This window comes from Anastrepha obliqua, chromosome 4, assembly GCF_027943255.1.
Source record: "Anastrepha obliqua isolate idAnaObli1 chromosome 4, idAnaObli1_1.0, whole genome shotgun sequence".
NCBI lineage: Eukaryota > Metazoa > Arthropoda > Insecta > Diptera > Tephritidae > Anastrepha > Anastrepha obliqua.
The window spans coordinates 89,920,036-89,941,817 of NC_072895.1; the positions used below are offsets into that span (position 1 = coordinate 89,920,036).

Below are 21,782 nucleotides of genomic sequence, written 5' to 3' on the forward strand. Positions count from 1 at the left end.
GCAATAAGCAAAAACTTATGCAAACTTAAAAAATATAGTACACAATAAACTTGTAAACAATTAAAAACGGCTAAGTGAATAAATCTCTAAAATAAATGTCATGAAGCAAAAATAATCAACAAGTACCGAAATTGTATTCTCAATTAAAATTTTGGAAAAATAACATAGTTTTCTTGATATTCAGTGGTGCTGATTGTATTTATTGATAATTAAAAAAACAACATATTTTCATAAGAAAAAGACTAAGGATTTGAAATTTAAGCAAGAATTTTACAATGTTAACCCATTTTTTTTTAATTTCGTGTTCCAATTTCAAAATTTTTTCAAATATGTGAATTATGAAGTCATTTTCAAATTACAGAAAAAGTTTATGTAGTAAAAGATTAAAACTTCATAATTTTAGTCTATTTATTTTTAAATTTAGTACCCTCAATTACATTTTGTATATACATGCATACGCATTTATGTTTCTTTTGAGGTTATTGAAAATTGAATAATAAAAAATTTTAAATTCAAAACGCGGAAAATAAATTTTTTTAGTCCAAAATTTATTATTCATTATAATTTTTCATATTAATCAAAAAATTAATTCAAACATAAACAATAAACAATAAATCAATTGAAATTTAATAAGTTTAAATTTTTTTTTTAATTTGAAACGTTGCAATTGTTATTAAATCTGAAACATAATATTTAAGTTTTTCACTTTAATCAAAATAATTAATTCAAACCTAAGAGGTTGAACATTTTGCATTTTAAATTTATTACTTTTTCATTTAGATACACGCAATTATTATTTTACTAATAATAAACACTTCGAAAGTTAAATTATAGTTAAAAAAAAATTTCGCAAATTTTTACATTAAAAATGGTTCCTTTTTTTAAATTGGATTAAATTATTCTGTTTAAAGTGAAAAATTGCAAATTTTATTTAAAAAAAAGATTTCGCAACTTTTTAAATAAAAAAAATTTTAAATTTGAAACTTGAAATTTGAAATTTGCAATTTTTCACTTTAAACAGAATAATTTCAAGTTTCAAATTTCAAATTGTTTTTATTTAAAAAGTTGCAAAATTTTTTTTTTAAATAAAATTTGCAATTTTTCACTTTAAACAGAATAATTTATTCCAATTTAAAAAAAGAAACCATTTTTAATGTGAAAATTTGAATTTTTTTTAACTAAAATTTATTGATTATTTAAATTTTTCAGTTTGATCAGAATAATTAATTTAAATTTAAAAAGTCGCCAATTTTTTTTTACCTAAAATTTATTTTTTATTACAGTATTTCACAACATAATAATAAATTCAAATTTAAAAACTTTAAAATTTTTTAACTTAAAATCTTGAGAAATTTTTTTGTAATCAAAATAATTAATTCAAATCAAGAAAGTATATTTTTTTCAATTTAAAAAGTAGGGAAATTTTTTTTAAACCAAAATTTATTATTTATTATAATTTTTCAGTTGAATCAGAGTTATTAATTGAGGCTTAAAAAATAAAATTTTTTTAATATATAATTATTTTAATTTTAATCAGAATAATAAAATTAAACTTGCGTTAGGTTAGGTTGACCTGGATGGCTGAAAGCCATCACATAGACCTATTGATCCTTAATGTTACCAGATGGAGGTAGACCTTTCCGTTTCTTTTTAGTAGACATCTTGTAATACGTCTGCGCCTTTTGCGAATCTAAGTAAACTTTGGAGCTCTAACCCCGAGAGGCATTCTAACTTCGCATATTGTAGAGTTCCTAAACATTTCATTCGGGTTCTAGCTAATACAGGGCAGGAACATAGAAGGGGTTCTAGCGTTTTCCTCTCTTCCAGTTCATTGCAAAACCTGCAGGTGTCGTTGCTTGTAATTCCGGTCTTGTATGCGTGCCGCTAGCAAATTGTGGACTGTCAGCATACCTCCATAGTTCTGCTTTCTTTTCTAGACAGAACTAGTACGAATCGGACGTATTTATCTGCACTCTGTGTGCACATGAATTTCGTGGTTTTGCAAGTGGCTAGATTATTCCACCTCCTGTCTATCCGTATTTTCATGTCCGCAGCGATGTCATTGTATACCTTATTTAAAGGTTTCAGTATGTCGTTTTCTTGTACGAATTGTCTGTAAACAGCGCTTTTGGCAATGCCATCTACAATTTCGTTTCCTGCAATGCCCTTATGTCCGGGTACCCAATAGATATGCAACCGTCTGTCTGCGGTTAATCTCTCTATGGCTTCCCTGCTTTTTAGAAGATTTTTAGATGAAATTTCATATGAGTTTATTGCTTTTATCGCAGCTTGGCTGTCAACATATATATTTGTTTTGGAGTTGCTTGATGTCTTTGCGATTGCTATTTCTGCAGCCTTACCTACCGCAAAGACTTCTGCTTGAAAGATACTACAGTGGTCAGGAAGCTTGAATGGCCATTTTCGAGCCATCAGTAAATATATTAAGAGTATTTGGGTTAGGTTTCATTCCTTTTTTCCACCCCTCTTCTTCTATTGTTGTTCGTAATTTCTTCACCCAATTGCATTTCGGAGTCATATAGTCCACTTGCACCCTATAACTAATGCCTATTCAGCTATGTCCGATTATTTTACAGGTAAATTCGCCTATCGCGCTGAGTCTTACGGCGGATTTAGCTGCTAGGCATTCCGCCGCAATCAAATCTTAAATCAAAATTTTTTATTTATTATAATTTTTCAGTTTAATCAGAATTATTAATACAAATTTAAACATTTTTAAATTTTTTTAAAACCAAAAATAATTTAATTAAAATATTTCAATGTACACAAGATTTACCAAAATTTTAGAAATATGGATATTTTATTAATAGAAAACAATAACAAGACACACTCTAATGAGTTTATTTATTATTATTACATTTTTATTAAATATACCAAAAATGCTTATACCTAAATACAAGCAAAACGTACTAGTTGCCAGGGCATGCGACTTAGTTTTGATTGGTTAGTTGAAAAAATAAATTTTCAAATAAGAAAAAAAATATTCCAAAGAAAAATGAAAATAAGTATATAAAAATAAATTAAAAATTAATACCTGATAAAAAATCAGCGAAAATTCAACGAAATTAGTCAATTTAATAAATTCTTAATTAACTGAAAATTTTCTCCGTTCAAAAATTCAAGGACTTGAGCTGTTCTGGAAGCCAATAATTAACTACATTGTCATTGCTGCGGGCATAATTTGTTAGTCGGAGACAGCCAAAATGCAAGTTTTCGATAATACTATGGTAAGTTTTAGCAATTGCTAACTCAATATTTATTTTATTTTTCCATTTAACTATAAAGTGATATTCTTGGCTTCATCTTAAATGATATTTTCGGTTTTAGTTATTCTCCTAACTGAGATTAGTCAAGTTTATAGTGTCAGCTAGTGTTTGAAAAGCGTGCCAAATATGAGTATGCCGATACTGCTTTACTCTCAATGACACACTTCGCTCACTTTTGAGCCTTCAAACCAGCTGATACACTCAAATTTGCTGAGAGCCGATTATCGATGAATTTAGCCGCTCCTTGGCATTTTGTACATCGTTGGTTTTAGATTTTAATTCTTTCAACTAAAAAAGGGATTTAGATTTTATATTTAAATTTCAGTTGTGGTCTATCCACCACACTTTATCAGATTATGCTTATACAAGTATACATACCATTTACCTTGTCATTAGTCATTGATCATAATTTCATTTAAGTTACTTCCAAGGCTAGCTTTACAGTAGTCCATTCTGTGAACCCAATTTTTAGGTATATTTTCGGTTGTTTTAGTACATTCGTAACACACCAGTGGCAATTTAGACTACATCGAATCATCTTTGGCTGGTTGGCCTAGCATATATTTTTAACTGTGCCTTACAGCTTCAAGGCATCCCATTGTCACCTCCGTTTCAGCTTATTACTCTATTTGCGATATTAAATTTTATATAAAGCCACTTTGTAAGCACTTCTAATCATAAATGAAATTTTTAATAAGTCACGGAAGTTCAAATCGGACACTTATTTAAAATGTTTCTGTAAGAATACAAAGAATTCAAAGTTCACTCTTTAAATTTATTATACATTGGTAGGCAGACCAATTTGCAAGTTGGGCTTGAATATAATTCATTGTAATCTATTATAGAATTGGAAATGTGTCACACTTAATCTTATTTGTTTTTAATTTATTTATTACACACTTATCTTTACTAGACAAAGAGCGAAAATTCTGAGGTTTGAATTTGCGTTTTATATAAATTCTTTGCTACAATTTAACTTAAAAACTATTCACTAAACCGGTTCACTAATTTTGGTAGCGCCGCCGTAGCTGAATGGGTTGGTGCGTGACTACCATTCGGAATTCAGAGAGAACGTAGGTTCGAATCTCGGTGAAACATCAAAATTAAGAAAACCAATTTCTAATAGTGGTCGCCCCTCGGCAGGCAATGGCAAGCCTCCGAGTTTATTTCTACCATGAAAAAGCTCCTCATAAAAATATCTGTTCGGAGTCAGCTTGAAACTGCAGGTTCCTGAGTTTGTGGAACAACCTCAAGACGCACACCACAAATAATAGGAGGAGCTCGGCCAAACACCCAAAAAGGGTGTTTAAAGAGTTCGATGTTGGCAAATCAACCGTCGGTAAATGTTTGCACGCGATGGGAATGATTCAGAAAGCAGGTAACTGGGTACCACACCAATTGAAGGAGTGTGATATTGACAAACATGTGACGTGTGAGATATTTCTTGAACGGAATCGTCACTGGCGAGGAAAAGTGGATCTGTTGTGATAACCCTAAGCGTCGAAAATGTTTGAGCCTGCCAAGTGAACCAGGTCCATCGTTAGCGCAAAAAAATATTCCTGCTTCAAAGGTTATGTTGTGCATCTGGTGGGATCAGAAGAATGTCATCTATTATGAACTCCTTAAACCATCTAAACCTATCACTGGCGATCGTTACCGACTGCAGCTAATGTGTTTGAATCGAGCTCTCAAAGAAAAGGAGAAGAAGGAATGCGACGGTAGGCAGGACAAATTGATTTTGTGGAATGATAACACCCGGCCACACGTGGCTAAATCGGTCCAGAAATATTTAGACGGACTGAATTGGGATATTTTGCCACACCCGCCCCCACCCCCAGACATTGCACCTTCCGATGACCATCCGTTCCGATCAATGCAGTCACCTCTTATTGGAGAGCGGTTCACTTCTTACGAGATCATCGCAAACTGGCTCAATGAATGGATCAAGTCAAAAGTACACAAAATTTTTTGTCAGAGAAATCCGTTTGCTGCATGAAAAATAGAGTAAAGTTGTAGCTTCCAATCTCACATACTTCACATAATTTCATATATTATTTAATTGATTAAATAATTCGTAACTTTGGCTAAGAAAGGACGGAAAATAATTCCCGTACCCAATATTTTCACAAATTTCGGGGCATCGGGATTGGTATTGTATGTATGAAAACCAAATTATAAGGCATTTTTTTTGTGGGTGAGGAAGAAATTCAAAGTGACTTCCCACTTACAGTGACCATCGTCTACTGCGTCGAGTGGAGTGGCCAGTAAAACAATCCCTGCTCTCCTTCTGGGAGGGCTTATCAAAGTAATATTTAGTCATTAAATAAATACTAGAAAATGTTTATGTTATAAATTAAAAACTATTGGACGGCCCATAGTTCCTGAAGATGATTTCCAATTAAGGTCGAATTGTCGAATAAATGACAGCAATAACCAAATTGTTGCTTTATTGTTAAAATGGCGTTGAGATCATAAAATAAAAACACGAAAACTATATACTTAGGACCACTAAAACTACTTAAATAAAAATTATTAGCATATACAAATTTCTCATTTCTTTTAATTCCAATTTTGTTAATTTTCTTTTAAGTCCATAATGTTTTTGATATCTCAATCGCTGACATTATTTGTCAAAATTTTGGGTTCTATTTTTATGCTGCGTCTATGCAAAGCAAACTCCCCTTCTGATATACTTCTTTACACTCGTATATTACAATAAATTGCACTACTTGTAACTTATAAGTGTACATGTATGCACTCACACATGCATATGAGACCCACGCCTTATATTCTTTTTTGCACATAAAACTTCTTTCTTGGCACTCACTTACCAGGAACATCTCCAACTTCACCGCCGCTACAACTTTTTTACCTTGAGCTGGCGTCTGTGCTGGCTTAGCAGATGGGCCAAAAATAGCATAATCCATTTAAAAGCTTAAGTAAATTTCGTTGTTAGTACAGTTTACTTAACCCAGTTAACGGCAGACAAGAGAAATGCATGCGCCAGCCGAGAGTAAGTAGGAATATATTTACAATATATATTAAAAGGCTGCAGATCAAAGAAAAAACGCAGAGATAATTCTGCACACGAAAATTGGAAAAATTTGAAATAATAAACATTGAAGAACCGAAGGTTTTTGTATGTGGGTTAAATTTAATGATGAAAAATTAATGATAGTTTTAGCAAATATTTACGGGCATATGCAAATTGTGAAATGCAAGATAGTGCGGAGATTTTCATAATAAAAGGGTACGAAATTAAAATAATAATTTTAATGTCTCAAAACTATTTTTGAGAATTAATCAAATGAACTAACAGAACGAAAATCAAAAGGCGCCAATCTGCCATATATTTCTGTCAAAAAAAGGTACATCCTTTTAATAGTCGTTTTCAATGCTCCGGTTTTCATTTGCTATTAAACACTCACATAAATTTTAGATTTTCGAAAATTCCCAAGATTTATTTCTTGCAATATTTACGTGGCTATTAATGTCGGTCATATAAAATGCATTTATAGGCTCGCTGTAATCGGACGATTCGAAAGCCGGCCGGCCGGCCGGTGTGATCGTCTACACTATTTAATACACATTGCCGATTTTGTGTTTTTTTTTTATTTGTTTTTTGCTGCTCATTATTACAAGAATTTATTTTGGCTAAGACGCTTGACTTAGTCACTGTTGTGCAGTTAATTGTACAAAGTAAGAAAAATGTAAAACAAAAAAAATGTGTATATATGCAGTTGCACTAGAGCGCATATGTAATGGCCGACAGCCAAGTGGGTCACTATGTTCGGAGGTGGCAAGTGATTGTATTCTATATATATATGTATGTACTTATGTATATGCGCGCGTTTTGTTGAGCGCGCTTTTTTGTGTCTCATGCAACATACGATTTTTGCTTAGCTGTTTTCTCATTCAGCCGACAATTTCCGGTGCTATGCGATTAGTGCAAAAATTTAATTGATTTACACTTGCACAGCTTCAATAAAAACTCATAAAATTTTAATAAAATCAATAAATTAGCAAATGTGCACGAAATCTCATTAAAATCAGATATAAATCCAACGTTTAAATTTGTTGTTAACCCACAGCTTAAGCGCATCAATGAGGTACGGTATGAGTGCTGATAGTTTTTTTATTCCATATTTTATTTTACATAAATTTCTTCTATTTTGCGAGTGCCACGTTTATATTCGTATCAGCTCGATTTTTGCGCTACTAACAAATTTGTGAAATTCAAAATGGAAAAGCTGGTGGGCGCAATGCATTAGAATTGAAGTGTTTTAATTCATCAGTAATTCCATTAATTCCATTAGATTTAATTGGCAATAACTATACAGACTATGGGTATATAATGCGCATTGAATTTTTTTGTTTTATGTTTTTGTGATATAATACTTCTTGTTTGCAAACTTTTTTTATTTTTTTTTTGCAGAAAATTTTTGTGAGAGATCGGAAGGATGTAGACAATCTAGACTTATGGAATTTTTTTTTAAGAATATTTTTGGAAATTGTTTTTGGATTTTTTTTTTATTTTTTGCGCAAAATTTAAATTTTATTTTGTAATTTTTTTTATTTTTTAGCGCAAACTTTTTGTGAGAGATCGGATGGATGTAGACAGTGTTGACTTATAGAATTTTTTGACTCTTGAAATTTTTTTGGAACATCTGGTTTTTACGCAACATTTTTGTGCGAAATCGGAAAGATAGAGACAATCTAGACTTATGGAATGTTTTTTTTTTATTTGAAAAATATTTTTGGAAACTTTTTTGGGGTTTCTTTTATTTTGTTTTTAGCGCGAAATTTAGGAAAATTTTAATTTAATTTTGGACATTTTTTTAATTTGTTGCGCAAAATTTTTGTGAGAAATCGGACACATATAGACAGTCCGGACTTATGGTGCCTGAAGACGCAAAGTTCTGTGAATTTCAGCAAATTTTTCACATGACTTACGCAAAGATTATTAACATATTGCCTACAGTTCACCAAATTGTGCCTAAAGCAGCGCGTATGTGAAATGAAGGACCTCGGAGTAATGTTCGATAGCAGGCTCTCTTTCACTAGGCATATCAGCTATCACCTGTACAACATCGAAGTCCTACTCCGTACTAGGTTTATCCGCATACCTAAAAACTTCACTTTAGATCACACTACTTACGCCGCATTGTGAATAAACATTTTTTTATATAGAGATCGGCCACTCAGCTTGCCACTCAGCTATTCTTCACATGCTTTTATTGCTCGATCTATTCGTGAGTTTACTGCTATTGGTGATGCCGACTTCCTTGACTTTGCTTTTTCTGCTTGAAGAGCAGCTTTTGAATTCCGTTTTTTAATTTTTTTAATCATTATACGTACTTTGTTTCAAGTAACCTTGCGCTACTCGTAGCTTGTAAGATTATAAATTATTAGACAAAATAAATAAAAGTAAATAAAAAATAAAAATGTATAATTGGCGAGTACACCCTTTTTGGGTATTTGGCCGAGCTCCTCCTTCTACTTGTGATGTGCGTCTTGATGTTGTTCCAAAAATGAAGGGACCTATGTACAGTTTTAAGCAGACTCCAAAAGAGAACTAAATAAATAAGTAAATATTTTTGATAACTCACTTCGGCAAGCATGTGTGCGTATATGTTAAATATAAGGAATCGTCATTTCCGTACGTTGAAAAAAAAAAGAAATGATATTGAGTGCCGGGAGTCTCTATTGCTTTTCTGCTTTATGCTGCAGTTCAGAGGTGTCAAATAAAATTTATGTATGATGCAATTTGCAAAAAATATAAATCTTCTAGTAGAGTGATTAATATATGCAGATAAACCAAAAATGCAGCTAAGGTTTTATTTCATACTAAATAAGACTAAAATGTCTCAGAAAGATATTTCTACTTACATATATATTAGGCCGGGTCGATTTGTGGGGAGGCAAAAAAATCGCCCATTGCTCTCTGAAAATCATATTCTAAGGGTCAAAATAAGAAACTTTGGCGAAGGAACCATACCTCTAAAACGAATTCTGATGTCCCCCAATTTGGGTCGAACTTTTAGTGTCTTTTGTGGGGAGGCTAAAAAATCGCCCATTGCTCTGTAAAAATCATATTCTAGGGATCAAAATAAGAAACTTTGCCGAAGGAACCATCCCTCTGAAACGAATTCTGATGTCCCCCAATTTGGGTCGAACTTTTTAGTTTATTTTCTCATGTAAAGGCCAAAAATGGTGATATTTTGAAATGATTGTATGGGGAACCCCCCAGGGAAGTTCCAGGGGGCATGCCACTGGCATGGGTGGATCAGCCGTCCAAAGTTAGTGGGGGTCGGTCATACATTTGGACTCGATTGGAGCACTATAAATGGGTCAAAGTGGGATTTTTCGTTCGACCCAAATTGGGGGACATCAGATTTCGTTTTAGAGGTATGGTTCCTTCGGCAATGTTTCTTATTTTGATCCCTAGAATACGATTTTCACAGAGCAATGAGCGATTTTTAAATCGACCCGGCCTAATATATATGTATGTGTATAATTCGCTATATGTACGTATTTGTCAAAAAAAATCTGTTATTATTACTGCAAAAAATGTTTCCATCGTAAACTCTATATTTCCACCGTTGTTGGCATAAGCATTTTTTCATTTTTCACATTCGCATTTTTTTTACTGTTTTTTTGTTTGTTTATTTTTTTTTTTTGAATTTTCCCATAATTTGTTTGTTGAAAAATACGTAGAGCTTCTAGAATGATTGCAACGGTCAATTAAGCACAAAGAGATTTAAAAGCAAATCTACGAAACATTTGGATATATTTTAAAAATATTTAAACACATATACAAACATACATGCAAACATAGATATCTATTTGTATGAATTCTACATTCAAAACACTTTAATACATTTGTGTATTTGTGGATAATTAATGAATCGCGGCGTCCCGTTAATGCCCGGACAAAGCAGAAAAAAGAGAATTTTTTACGCAAGATGAGCTACTGAAAAATTGTAAATTTAGAATATTTCGTAAATTTTGGATACTAAGATTCTCAAAATCAAACAATTTGGAAATATTTCAAAACAGATGTATGTATGTATGTGCATATGTAGACTATTTTCAAAGCGTACATATACATATATGTACATACTTGTAGATCATTTGTTTTATGTGCCACAACTGCAAAGGCCATCGATCAGCTACACTTGAGACTTCACTGCTGCCAGCGAACTTGACTGATGAGCGGTGCAGCGTGATATATGTATGTATAAGTATATTATATTATATATACTATATGTATATGTAAGTACCTACAAATATAAATGTATTTATGTGAATAGAGAATGTGTGAGCCCAACAGAGCTACTCTTAGCTATTTACATGTAATCGATAAACTTTTATATTTGTACGCAGTTCCACTGAATTGCTGGCCGCCGAAGCGACATATTTACGACTACAGAAAAGTCCACTCACACATATGAAAATAGCTCAAGCAAAACTAGAGAAGGTGTATATAAATAAATTTACATTAGTCATATAAATTTTTAAACTGCAAACAGATACAAAAGCATGGTACAGTGGCTCACACGCCCCGTTGATGCAATCTAATTTTTAAATCCTAGAATGCGACTAACGGCAAATAAAACAAACTTTTCGTAAAATAAATATGCCAGTTGGTAATACAACATGTTTTTATTTGAAATGAAAAAAATAAATAATTTTGTATGATGACGAAAAGTTCCTCATAAGAAATCATCTGTCAATCGTAGGCGACGTAAAATTGTAGATCATCGCCTTAGTGGAAAACATTAACACGCACACGGAGAACGGCTAAACACTCACAAAAGTTTTACGCATATTATAGTAATAAACCTTAAGGTTAACTAGGTTGTGGGGCATCTTCTTCTGTCAATAACAGATTGGAGCCTCTTTGGAAACGATTCCACCCACTGTTTAGTACATTCAGAAGAAATTTTTAGCAACCCTTTTTAGCGCCTTTTTGAGATCAGATTGGTTTAGAATTTCATTTGCTTGGATATTTTTTATTTAGAACTGACTACTGTTTCTCAATAACCTTCAAATCTGGCAGTTGTGCTGGTGTTTAGATAATATCCGGAAAATTCCAAATGAGCCAATTCTACAAGTATAAAATCGCAGATTTATGCTTCGGATCGTTATTTTGATGGCAGCAAAAATTGTCTGAATGTTTTTTTGAATTTTGTGTGAAATTTGTAACGAATTTTTCGTGCAAATACACAAATACTTAGTTATACTTTCAGTAAAAATTATATATCCTGTTGCTTTAAGTGTCATGCATACACGAACCATTACATGTCCTTCATCCTGCTCGGCCTTTGTGGTTGCAGCTCCGCATTTGGTTTTCTCCATATGAAAGTTTTGTCATCTGATCTGAGAAGGATATACTTGCTTTCGTCAGCAAAAATAATGATGGTCCAGAAGTGTTCGTCTTCAGTTAGATGGTCTCCTGCAAACTTCAATCTGGCATTACAGTTTTTGGCTCTGATAAATGGCTTATTGCGGGGCTGTAGGTCCGTTGAAATCAGCTTCTTTTAGAACTCTGAGCACATGCTCGCTAAAGCAAAAGAATTGGATACGCAAGATTGAGTATTGTGTAGTACGATAAATTCGCTCGAAAGTTACAATACCTAAAAATGAAAAAAAAATACAGCAATACAATGAAAAAAAATATCCAATTATTACATCAACAAACCAGCCGATTTGATCAAATTCAGCCATTTTAGAGGATCATGAGATTTTACTTCTTCTACTTTGGAACCTCCGACTGAATGAATTTCCACATCGAATGAATTTCCACAGCGAAAATAATTCAGAAAGTGTGGCCAACATCAGACCATGAACTGGTTCCCATCAATTTTAAAGTAACCAGCTAATTTGCTTACGTCATGCGAGTTATAATGGCGGTTTGTTTAAGAAAAAAATGAGAATGTGCTGTTGACATACGAAAAAAAAGTCAGCACAGCCTCTGCTTAAATCACTTCGTTGCCGTCTGCACAACAAACTGAGTGGACGAATGTGTGAATACGAGTGAATTGAGCGGACAGAAACACTACTGCCGAATCTCAGTTGACGTGGCAGTCAAAGTTACAATTCTTACAATTTTGCTTCGCATGACCACAAACCCTGTAATCTATCATCCTTGCTTCATACAACCAAAAATCATTAAGTTGGTTGCATAAGCAGATTACTTTCCTGTTCAAGGGAAGATAGAAAAAACCCCATTTCATGACTTTTCATTTCGGAGCTCTTAACATATCACGAAAAAAATTGGATTGTATAAAATTTAAAATTTTCGTAGGTAAGAAGAAAACTGTTTGATTTTGACGCGGAATACCAAACTATAATCATTTAGTTACCTCGACTGTGTCTACGGAAATCATCTGGTCTGGATATGGAATTTTAATTATTTGTATACCGATTGAGCCAGAAATGAGCCGCATCGTTAAAGAAGATTTCCAGGCCAAAAGCTACTTGAACTTCTGGTGCCATTTCTGCACAAATACCAAAGGTATAACGCTTACGAAAGTCCAGTGGCTTCACTAATTAGATCTTGTATGGATACTGGTGTATCCAAATTCGTTCATTTAATTTGCGAGCAGAGGCGGAATCTACTTATTTCTACAAAGGCAATAGTTTCAGAACGAACTTTTTACTTAGTTAATATCAGGTGTTTTTTTAGCTACATGAAAACTAGCTATATCGTTAAGAATGGTTTAACAGCTGAGACAACTGTGTAAGCATTTCTGATCAGTGAGTTTTGGCAAGTCATTATGAATCGTTTCACGCCTGAACAACGCTTTCAAATCGTGGAAATTAAGCGAAGCACTGGTTTAGAGCACTGGTTTTTATTACGAAATGGGGGAAAAGCTGCAGTTTCGGTGAATGGCGTGCGCTATCGAGCCACGCTGACTGAAATTTTGTTTCCAAACCTTAATCAGCTAAATATCGACGACATTCCAACAAGACGGCACAACTTACCATAGAGCGCGCTTATCAATCGATATCCAAAGCCCTATTGGCAGTCACAAATTGAACTGATCGAATGAACCTCATAACTCATAGCCGCGGCGAATATTTGCCGGATCTCATATTCAAAAAATAACTGTCATGGAATTATCTACCATATTATAGAAGACGCAAAATTCTTGCCAATAATTTTTCTGTTTTATATTAGCATTTTAAGTTCTCAAGCTTTTAAAAATGTCCGATAAAATTGCAAATACCACCCGCAAAAATGCATTGGCGGCAAAACTGAGGCAGGCTGATTTTTCTTTCTAATGTTTACAGTGGTTTTCGAGATAGAATTTATTCTTTATTTAAAAGCTTATATTTATTGTTCGTTCTTAAATCAAAAGCGAATAAATAAAACTTTAAACTCTTATACATAATGTAGAAAAATTCAGCAAATTTTCATCTAAGCTTAGAATTTTTTTTCTAAATTTTTTCAAAAAATCGAGTGTACAGTTTTTACAGTATGCAGAATTTGGTTGGAATATATTTTTTATGCTCGAAATATTTGGAGTAAACATTTTAAACATTAAATAAATCTCAAAGTTGTAAAATCTTCTTCAAGGCTTTTATGTTTCCAGTTTTTGAAAAAATAAATTTATTTTTTCAGTTTACGTAGTAATCGAATTGTTCGAAAAATTTTCAAATAAATCTGAAAATTATTAATTTTGTTCAAAGTTTTTTTTTTTTGTTTAATTCTTTTTGTGAAAAAAAAAAACATTTTTTGGTTGTTTTTGGCAAAATTTTTTTTTTGATGTTTGAAAAAATTTAAACTTTGGATAAAACTCAAAATTATTAATTTTACACAAAGTTTTTTTCTGTTTAATTCTTTTTGGGAAAAAAATAAATTTTTTTTGTTGTTTTTGGCAAAATTGTTTTTTGATGTTTGAAAAAATTGAAACTTTGGATAAAACTCAGAATTATCAATTTTATTCACAATTTTTTTCTATTTAATTTTTTTGGAAGAAAAACTAATTTTTTTGTTGAAAGTTTTTGGCAAAATTTTGTTTTTTGATGTATGTAACATTTTGAAAGATTTTTTCATGACAGCTCTTTCGGTTTTTTTGGCAAAATTGTTTTTTGATGTTTGAAAAGATTGAAACTTTGTATAAAACTCAGAATTATCAATTTTATTCACAATTTTTTTCTATTTAATTTTTTTGGAAAAAAAACTAATTTTTTTGTTGAAAGTTTTTGGCAAAATTTTGTTTTTTGATGTATGTAACATTTTGAAAGATTTTTTCATGACAGCTCTTTCGGTTTTCTTTTATATAAAGAGTGCAAATTAAAAAAAACTGAAGCTCATTCTACTTCATTTTTTTGGCAAATGGTCTTGCGAATGTTCTTCCACAAGAAATTAATTTTTATGGGCAATAAAGTGGTAAAAGCGTGATGGTTTTGTTAAACAGCGGATAATATTAAAAAAAAAACGTATGGAAAAGTTCTAACTCGAAAAATATTCTAAATATTAAAAACAATAATCACGCACTCAGTTTTGCTTGCCATTGTATATTCACCCATCACATTATATTGAACCTGTCCACAGGGTAAAATGCTTTAGAAATTTGGCGCCCAGAAACTGAATTCTGTTTATAAAGGAATCTATCTCTACAATTTGAAACTATTTCCCAGATGCAAGTTTGGTAGCTCACCATAGATAAGTGAATAAAAATTTAAAACAATTTTGCAGATACAAAACTTTAAACATTAAAAAAACACCCATTATATATTCACTTTAAGTCAATAGGAGCTCACTACATATGTATTATCATTAGCAACAGCATCAATACGTCAAAGCGTTTTCAAACTTAATCGGAAAAAGCGAGCAAATGCAAATGATAGATAGGCAAAAAAATCGTTAATTGAATGCATTCAGGGAACAAACGAAAGATTCCAAAAACATTAAAACATACGAGTAATTAAAAGTTCATAATACGCGTATTAAAGTGAACGAAATCATTTTTTGCCACCGTAAATTTTAATGAAAAACATAGTAAACAAATCGGTAAAGAGTAAGCGAAAAAACCACAAAATTTTTATTTTTTATATTCTTTTTAATTCAATGCCATTCATTGGAGAATCTACGATATCTGCGCTCGCTTTGGTAAACAAAACTTTTCGAATTTACACTTGCTCGTAATCGAACATATGATATTTATTTGGCTTGATTTTATGGCAAGCGGGAGAAATTGTGGGTTTCCAAGTTAAATAAAAAGCTTTGGTAGATTGCAACAACTATGCGGTTTATACTATCACTGGGGTGGCAAAACTATTGAGCTGATTTACCTTTTCGAATTCTTTTATTATTGTAAATAAGAATTTACTGCTTTGAGTTGATTGTTTGTGCTTCGACTTTTTATGAACAATTCAGTTATGTTTATTCAGTATCACGCTGGGAATTCAATAAAAAGTGAAATGAGTTAGTAATAGGTAAAGTATGAACGCCAAGTGCAGGTAGTTTTATTAGAGAAAATATAAAATTAATTTGATAAGACGAAATGTTATATATTATATAAATAATATACATATGTACTCATATGAGTTATATGTTAACACGAATTTCCCTTGCAACGCGTCTAGGCCCGAAAAAATTATGATTTCAATAACTTTTTTGCTAGTCAATTGATTTATTTTACAAAAATAAAAGCATTGCATTAATACATCGTGTTTCGACTTGACTTTAGCAAAATTTAAAAAAGAATTAGTAATTGTAAAAGTTATCGCTGTTTGTGTGGAGCCCGTTTCTCCAGAAGTGCCTTGCGGTGATCATCACAAGCCCTTGGAGATGCATCTTAAATTAATTGGGCAAGCGAAATTAGTTTTGCTAATAGATAATCTTTTGCCTGATCAAAACTTTTTTTCAAAATTAACAACATGGTGGCCTCAGGAAATATTTCTCAGATTTTAGAGAAAAACCCGACTATTAATTGTTGGGAAAAAATCATAGTTTTTCAAAAAAAATCCTTCGATCAGGCACGAGAATTTTATGTTTTTCAAAAGCAGTACAAACTTTATTGAAATCTACCAAGCGGTTTTTAAGTTACAGTGATCATCAGTTCAAGTGTTGCTATCGATTTATGTAGCGCCCGAACACCCTTTGTTAATTGTTGAATAACTGGTAAAGTATTTGTCGGATTTACTTCAAATTTCCACACAATATTTTTAAGATATTATTAGGTGTGCAACTGCAGTTCTCGTTTTTTTTTTTTGATGAAAATACAGATTTATTCTGAAAAATGGTTACAAGTGAATCACTGAAAGTATTGCTCATCGCTGGCTACTACTTTTTTCCCTCTTTCTGGTAGATCTCGTACACCGTCGCGGTATAATGTTCATCTTTTGAGGCTATCCACCGATCAAGCCATTTTTTTATGTCTTCATATGAATGGAACTGCTGATCAGCTACACCATGTGCCATCGATCGGAACAGGTGATAATCGGACGGCGCAATATCTGTATGGGGTATCTCAATACAGCGGGTGGGGTAGGATTTCCCATTTCAGTGTTTCAAAGTAGGTTTTAACGGTTTTGGCAACGTTAGGCGGAGCATTGTCATGCTATGAAATCACTTTTTCGTGCCTATCCGCGTATAGCGCCTGCTCCTCGCGCAGTGCTCGGCTCAATCGCATCAATTGAAGTCGATACCGATCCTCGGGGATGGTTTCGCTTGGTTTTAACAGTTCATAATAAATAACACCAACTTGGTCCCACCAAATACAGAGCATAACCTTCGCAGCGTGAATATTCGGCCGAGGCGACGACGTAGAAGCATGACCGGGCAGTCCTCAAGACTTTCCTTTCTTTGGATTGCTGTAATGAAACCATTTTTCATCACCCGTCACGATGCGAAGAAAAAAAACCCTTCCTTTTTGCCGCTGGATCAGGCGAAAAAACGACGTTCAACATCCCTTGGTTTTAACTCATAAGGAACCCAAGTCCCCTGTTTCTGACGCATTCCCAAAGCATGCAATCGCTTGGAATCACTTTGAATTGGCGGGTAACTCCTAATACTGAAGCAAGCTCTTCTTGCGTTTGACACGGATCCTCATTGTGCAATGCCTCCAATTCAGCGCCTTTGAAAGTTTTTGGCCTTCCTTCCCGCGGACGGTCGTCAACATTAAAATCGCCGTCTTTGAAACGACGCTACCAATCTCGACACGTTGTTTCACTTAAAGCAGCATCTCCATACACCTTTCGTAGCTCTCGATGCGCTTCAGCCGCCATTTTTTTCGAATGAAAGAGGAAAATCATTTGCCAGTTCATTTTTATTCTCAACAGAACCAGTTTCTTCAAATCTTTCATCAATCTTTAAGTTGTCAACTCATTCGGATGATTATTTGCACCGAAAAATTCACGAATTATGCGATATGTTGTTCTTAAAGATCGATCATTTTCATAATATTTTTTAGTAATTTTAAGGCGTTGTTCTATCACGTAAAAATCCACATCTATTCACTTGACAAATATCAAAAATGGCATAGAAAAACAAGGTACCGCCTAGCTGTTATTCCACACTGACATCTAGGCGTCACTTTTGAAAGATCCTTTACAAAATTGAGAGTCTGAATGAGTCTGAGAAAACAAAAAACCACAAACGTTTCTCATAAAATGGCTTGATTAGACCTGCTCTATGGTTGCTAAAAAATTTCTATTACGAAAAAATGTAAATAATAATCTTCAGCTTGAATATGGCTTGAATTTACATTAGTTTTTGAAAAACACAGAAAAAAGTGCATACTAAAAACAGACCAGCATATGCTTACATACATTGATGTGTATATACTGAGGTCTCTAATGGTAGCCATTTAGTGGGTGTCGATTAACATTAACACTGGGTAGACAAAAAAATGCATGCACATCTACATTCAAATGCGGTTTAGACGCGGTGGCGATGGATTTATTTTTAGTTTGGAAAAAAAACGTTGTTCAGGCATCTACATATACATACATATATCAGTGCGTATACATGCATGTGTGTATGTATGCTCTTACACATTTATCTATCACACCTATTAACGCATACATATACAATAGTTTTTATTGCTGCGTTTATTTATTTGCTTTTATTCTTCAGCATAAACTGGCTATCATTAACCAGCCTAGTGGTAAAAAAAAAATGTATTTAATGCCACTCCATAAATTTGTTTTATAACCAAAACACACACCATTTATTTCTTTTGTTTTAGTTTTACCGTGCCGCCAATGCTTTGCAACTTGTCATTGAATTCCAATGGGAAAGTGGATTTTGCCGTTAATTTTGTGGAAAATGTTGACAGATCAATATTATTAAATTTCCCTTCCTAGAAGTTCAAAAAATTATTTCTTCTGTTTTAGTTAAAAAATAATAACTTTAACTATTTTATTCAGGAATACTGAAAATCCCTGAAACTAAAAAAATATTTATCTCGTTTTTTATTTATACTTTGTGAATGCCCAATGGATCAATATTACGATACAAGTCCCATAATTTATGCAAAATTTAGCAACTATTTGCCAAAATTTCATAACAAATCCACTAAATTTTTTTGTATGGAGAAAATACGAAACACCGTCTAGGGGAAAAAATTATCAGAAATCAAAGAGAATTTTGAGTCTCTTGAAATTTTTCAAATATTCGTGTAAAGCTTCAATTTATATATTGTTTTTTGTTAGATAATAAGCTGAACTTTCACAAGGTGAAGTCCAAAATAAACCAGACTGAGCTAAAATAAAAACAACAGGAGCTTTGTTCGGATAACTTCGAGTTTATTTATTCAAAATCGTCCCCTCTGGCCGTGATACACTGTTTTGCGCGATCTAAAGGCTTTTCGAAAGAGTCTTTCAGGTCATTGACCGGAATGTCCTTCAGGATTTCGGTACAAGCCTTTTGGATGGCCTCTACGGAAGCAAAACGTTTTCCTTTCATAGCCAAATGCAATTTTCCGAATAGATAGATGTCGCAGGGAGCCATATCAGGCGAATATGGGGAATGATTGATGGTTAAAATGCGATTTCTAGTCAAAAAATCAGTCACAAGAGTGGATCGATGAGATGGTGGAATTCGACGAATGCGATACAACAAACGCTTGAAAAGGCCAAGTTAGAAAATTGCATTGACGGTTTGGCCCATTGGCACAAACTCCTTGTGAACAATTCGTTGGAATCGTAAAAACAAATGATCATCGACCTGGTTTTTGACTTCTCCAAAAGCGATTATTTGGGTGGTGGTTCGTCTGGGATCTTCCACTTTTAGATTTATGTTGGAAACCCTACGTTTCATCACCAGTTACAATGTTGAAAAAGAAGTTCTCCTCTTTTCTCGCCTCTTTAATGAGGTCTTTCGATTGTTGAATTCTGAGCAATTTTTGATCATTGTGCGGAAAGGAACGTGCACAGACCTTTCGTAACCCCAAATGATCAATTAAAATGCGATAAACCGATGTTTTGAAAATATTCAACTCCGATTCCATGACTTTCAACGCTGATTTCGGTTCATTTTCGATAAATTTACGAACAATTTCTATGGAGTTTTCGGTGATTACTGATTTTGGGCGGCCCGCATGTTCATTGTCATTTATGTCCTCACAACCATCTCTGAAACGTGTTAGCTACTTATGAACTCTGGCACGAGATAGACAATCACCCCCATAAACTTTTCTCATTAATTCAAATATTTCGGTATACGTTTTACCGATTTTAAAACAAAATTTGATATTAGCTCTTTGTTCGAAACTCATTTTTGCACCGGTGACACAAACATACTGACACTTTAGATGCAATATCTTCGCTTCCACTGAACCGAATGTCACCAAGCTTTCTCTGGAAGTCAGCAAGCGATCAAACTTCCAACGCGCTAACTCATTAAAAAGATGGCGCGATCAAAAACATTTTTATGATGTCAGTCTTTTTTATTTTGGACTTCACCTTGTATGTCAAATTCTACTTAGCAGCTGAAAGATGAAATGCTATAGGTCTATTACAGTTTTTAAGACGAAGCGTTACTACAAAAAAAACCACAAATTTGAAAGACCCTGTTAAGGAGGATTAGAAAAGTTTAAAACGTTCCAAGTTTTTAAGAAAAAAATCGACGTAGCACTTTCATGTTTCGGTAAACGTTTTACCGATTTAAAAACAAAAATTGATATTAGCTCTTTGTTCGAGACTCATTTTGGTATGCTTGTGTCATCATACCGACACTTTAGACGCAATAACTTCGTTTCCACTGAACCGAATGTCACCAGGCTTTCACTAGAAGTCAGCTAGGGATGTACTTCCAAAAACATTTTTATGATGCCGTTCTTGTTTATTTTGGACTTCACCTTGTATAAATAAAATAATGAACAAAAACAAAAAAAAAAAATATTTAAAACTAGTCAAAATATTTACATGATATAATTTTTTTGCGGGCTGTAGTCGGTATAAATTATTTTTTACCATCCTAAGTGATGGGCGACTATTAGAGCAATCAAAGGTCGTGAAATTCTGCCTTTGCGTTAATTTCACTTAAAAGCCGTGCATCAAAAAATTTTTTCTTCTCTGTCATAGTTCGGAGCAATCACAGAGTGTATGACTGAGGCATTTTGGCTGCAGATTCAATGTAAGTCATTGTGATTGTACTTATGAGCCGATATGTGTTGCCGAATAGCCCCTGTTTATGAATTCTTCAATTCTATTTAGCTTTTGAAGTTTCTCTAGCTAGTAGTGCTCTACTCCGATCCCAAAGGTACTAAAAAGTTTCGGTCTCTAAAAACGCCCACCTTAACTCTACCAGGTCAAGGAAAGTGGTTCGGAAGTATGCTCTCTTCCGAACTCATCTGCCTACCTGCCCTATTTGTTATTAAATATTTTTATATTTATCGTTAAACATTTTATTTAATTTATTCATTAAATTCATTTTGATGATTTTAAAGATCTTCGTATACATTTTTCATCTCTTTACATTTTTTGTCTTCCCTTTTTCCCCAAAAACGCAGCGCCGTGCATCACGACGCGCCTCCCTGCGTCGCGGCTCCATTTCAGTGCTGCCACAAAAGTCTGCCGAAATTCCATGGGACATTCTGGAGCGTCTATTCATGCCATTCCTGTTCTGCCATGCCGCTGCATTGATAATCTCAACTCTACTGCATGCGCTGGACATTTCGCATGTTTCTACATTTGCGGTGTTTGTTTGGTTTGCGTTGTCGACAATTGGAGCGGTGCTCTTCTATCATTTCGTTAAGGTGAGTTGATGAAAAATTGAGAAAATTCAGTAAATTGAAAAACAGAATAAAAAATTTAAATGTTTGTAAGTTCTTTAATATATTTTAAATTTAAAACTAAGTTTAGATGGCAGAAATTAAGAATAAAAAAAACCAAAACAAAAGAATATTAAAACATCAAGGAAATCCAATTGTTTTCTTAATAAATTTATTTGAAATTTTATTTCGGAATTTCCCCATATTTTGAGTTTTCGTTTTATAGTAAATTTATTTAGTAGAGGTTTTAAATTAAAAGATTAAT

At 33.1% G+C, this 21,782-nt stretch overlaps 2 protein-coding genes across 2 annotated transcripts in view; one reads left to right on the forward strand and one right to left on the reverse strand.

The window, feature by feature from the left end:
- Positions 1–3,903, reverse strand: part of LOC129244047 (P protein-like) — a 70,181-nt gene extending 66,278 nt beyond the window's left edge. The window contains exon 1 of the mRNA XM_054881646.1: positions 3,670–3,903. The gene's annotated coding sequence lies outside the window, so the exon portion shown is untranslated. The remainder of the gene's footprint in view (positions 1–3,669) is intronic.
- LOC129244270 (uncharacterized) overlaps positions 1–21,782 on the forward strand; it is a 98,672-nt gene that overhangs the window by 404 nt on the left and 76,486 nt on the right. Inside the window, exons 2-3 of the mRNA XM_054881886.1 lie at positions 3,142–3,245; positions 21,257–21,502. Coding sequence (XP_054737861.1) covers positions 3,222–3,245; positions 21,257–21,502 — 270 coding nt within the window. The 5' untranslated portion in view covers positions 3,142–3,221. The remainder of the gene's footprint in view (positions 1–3,141; positions 3,246–21,256; positions 21,503–21,782) is intronic.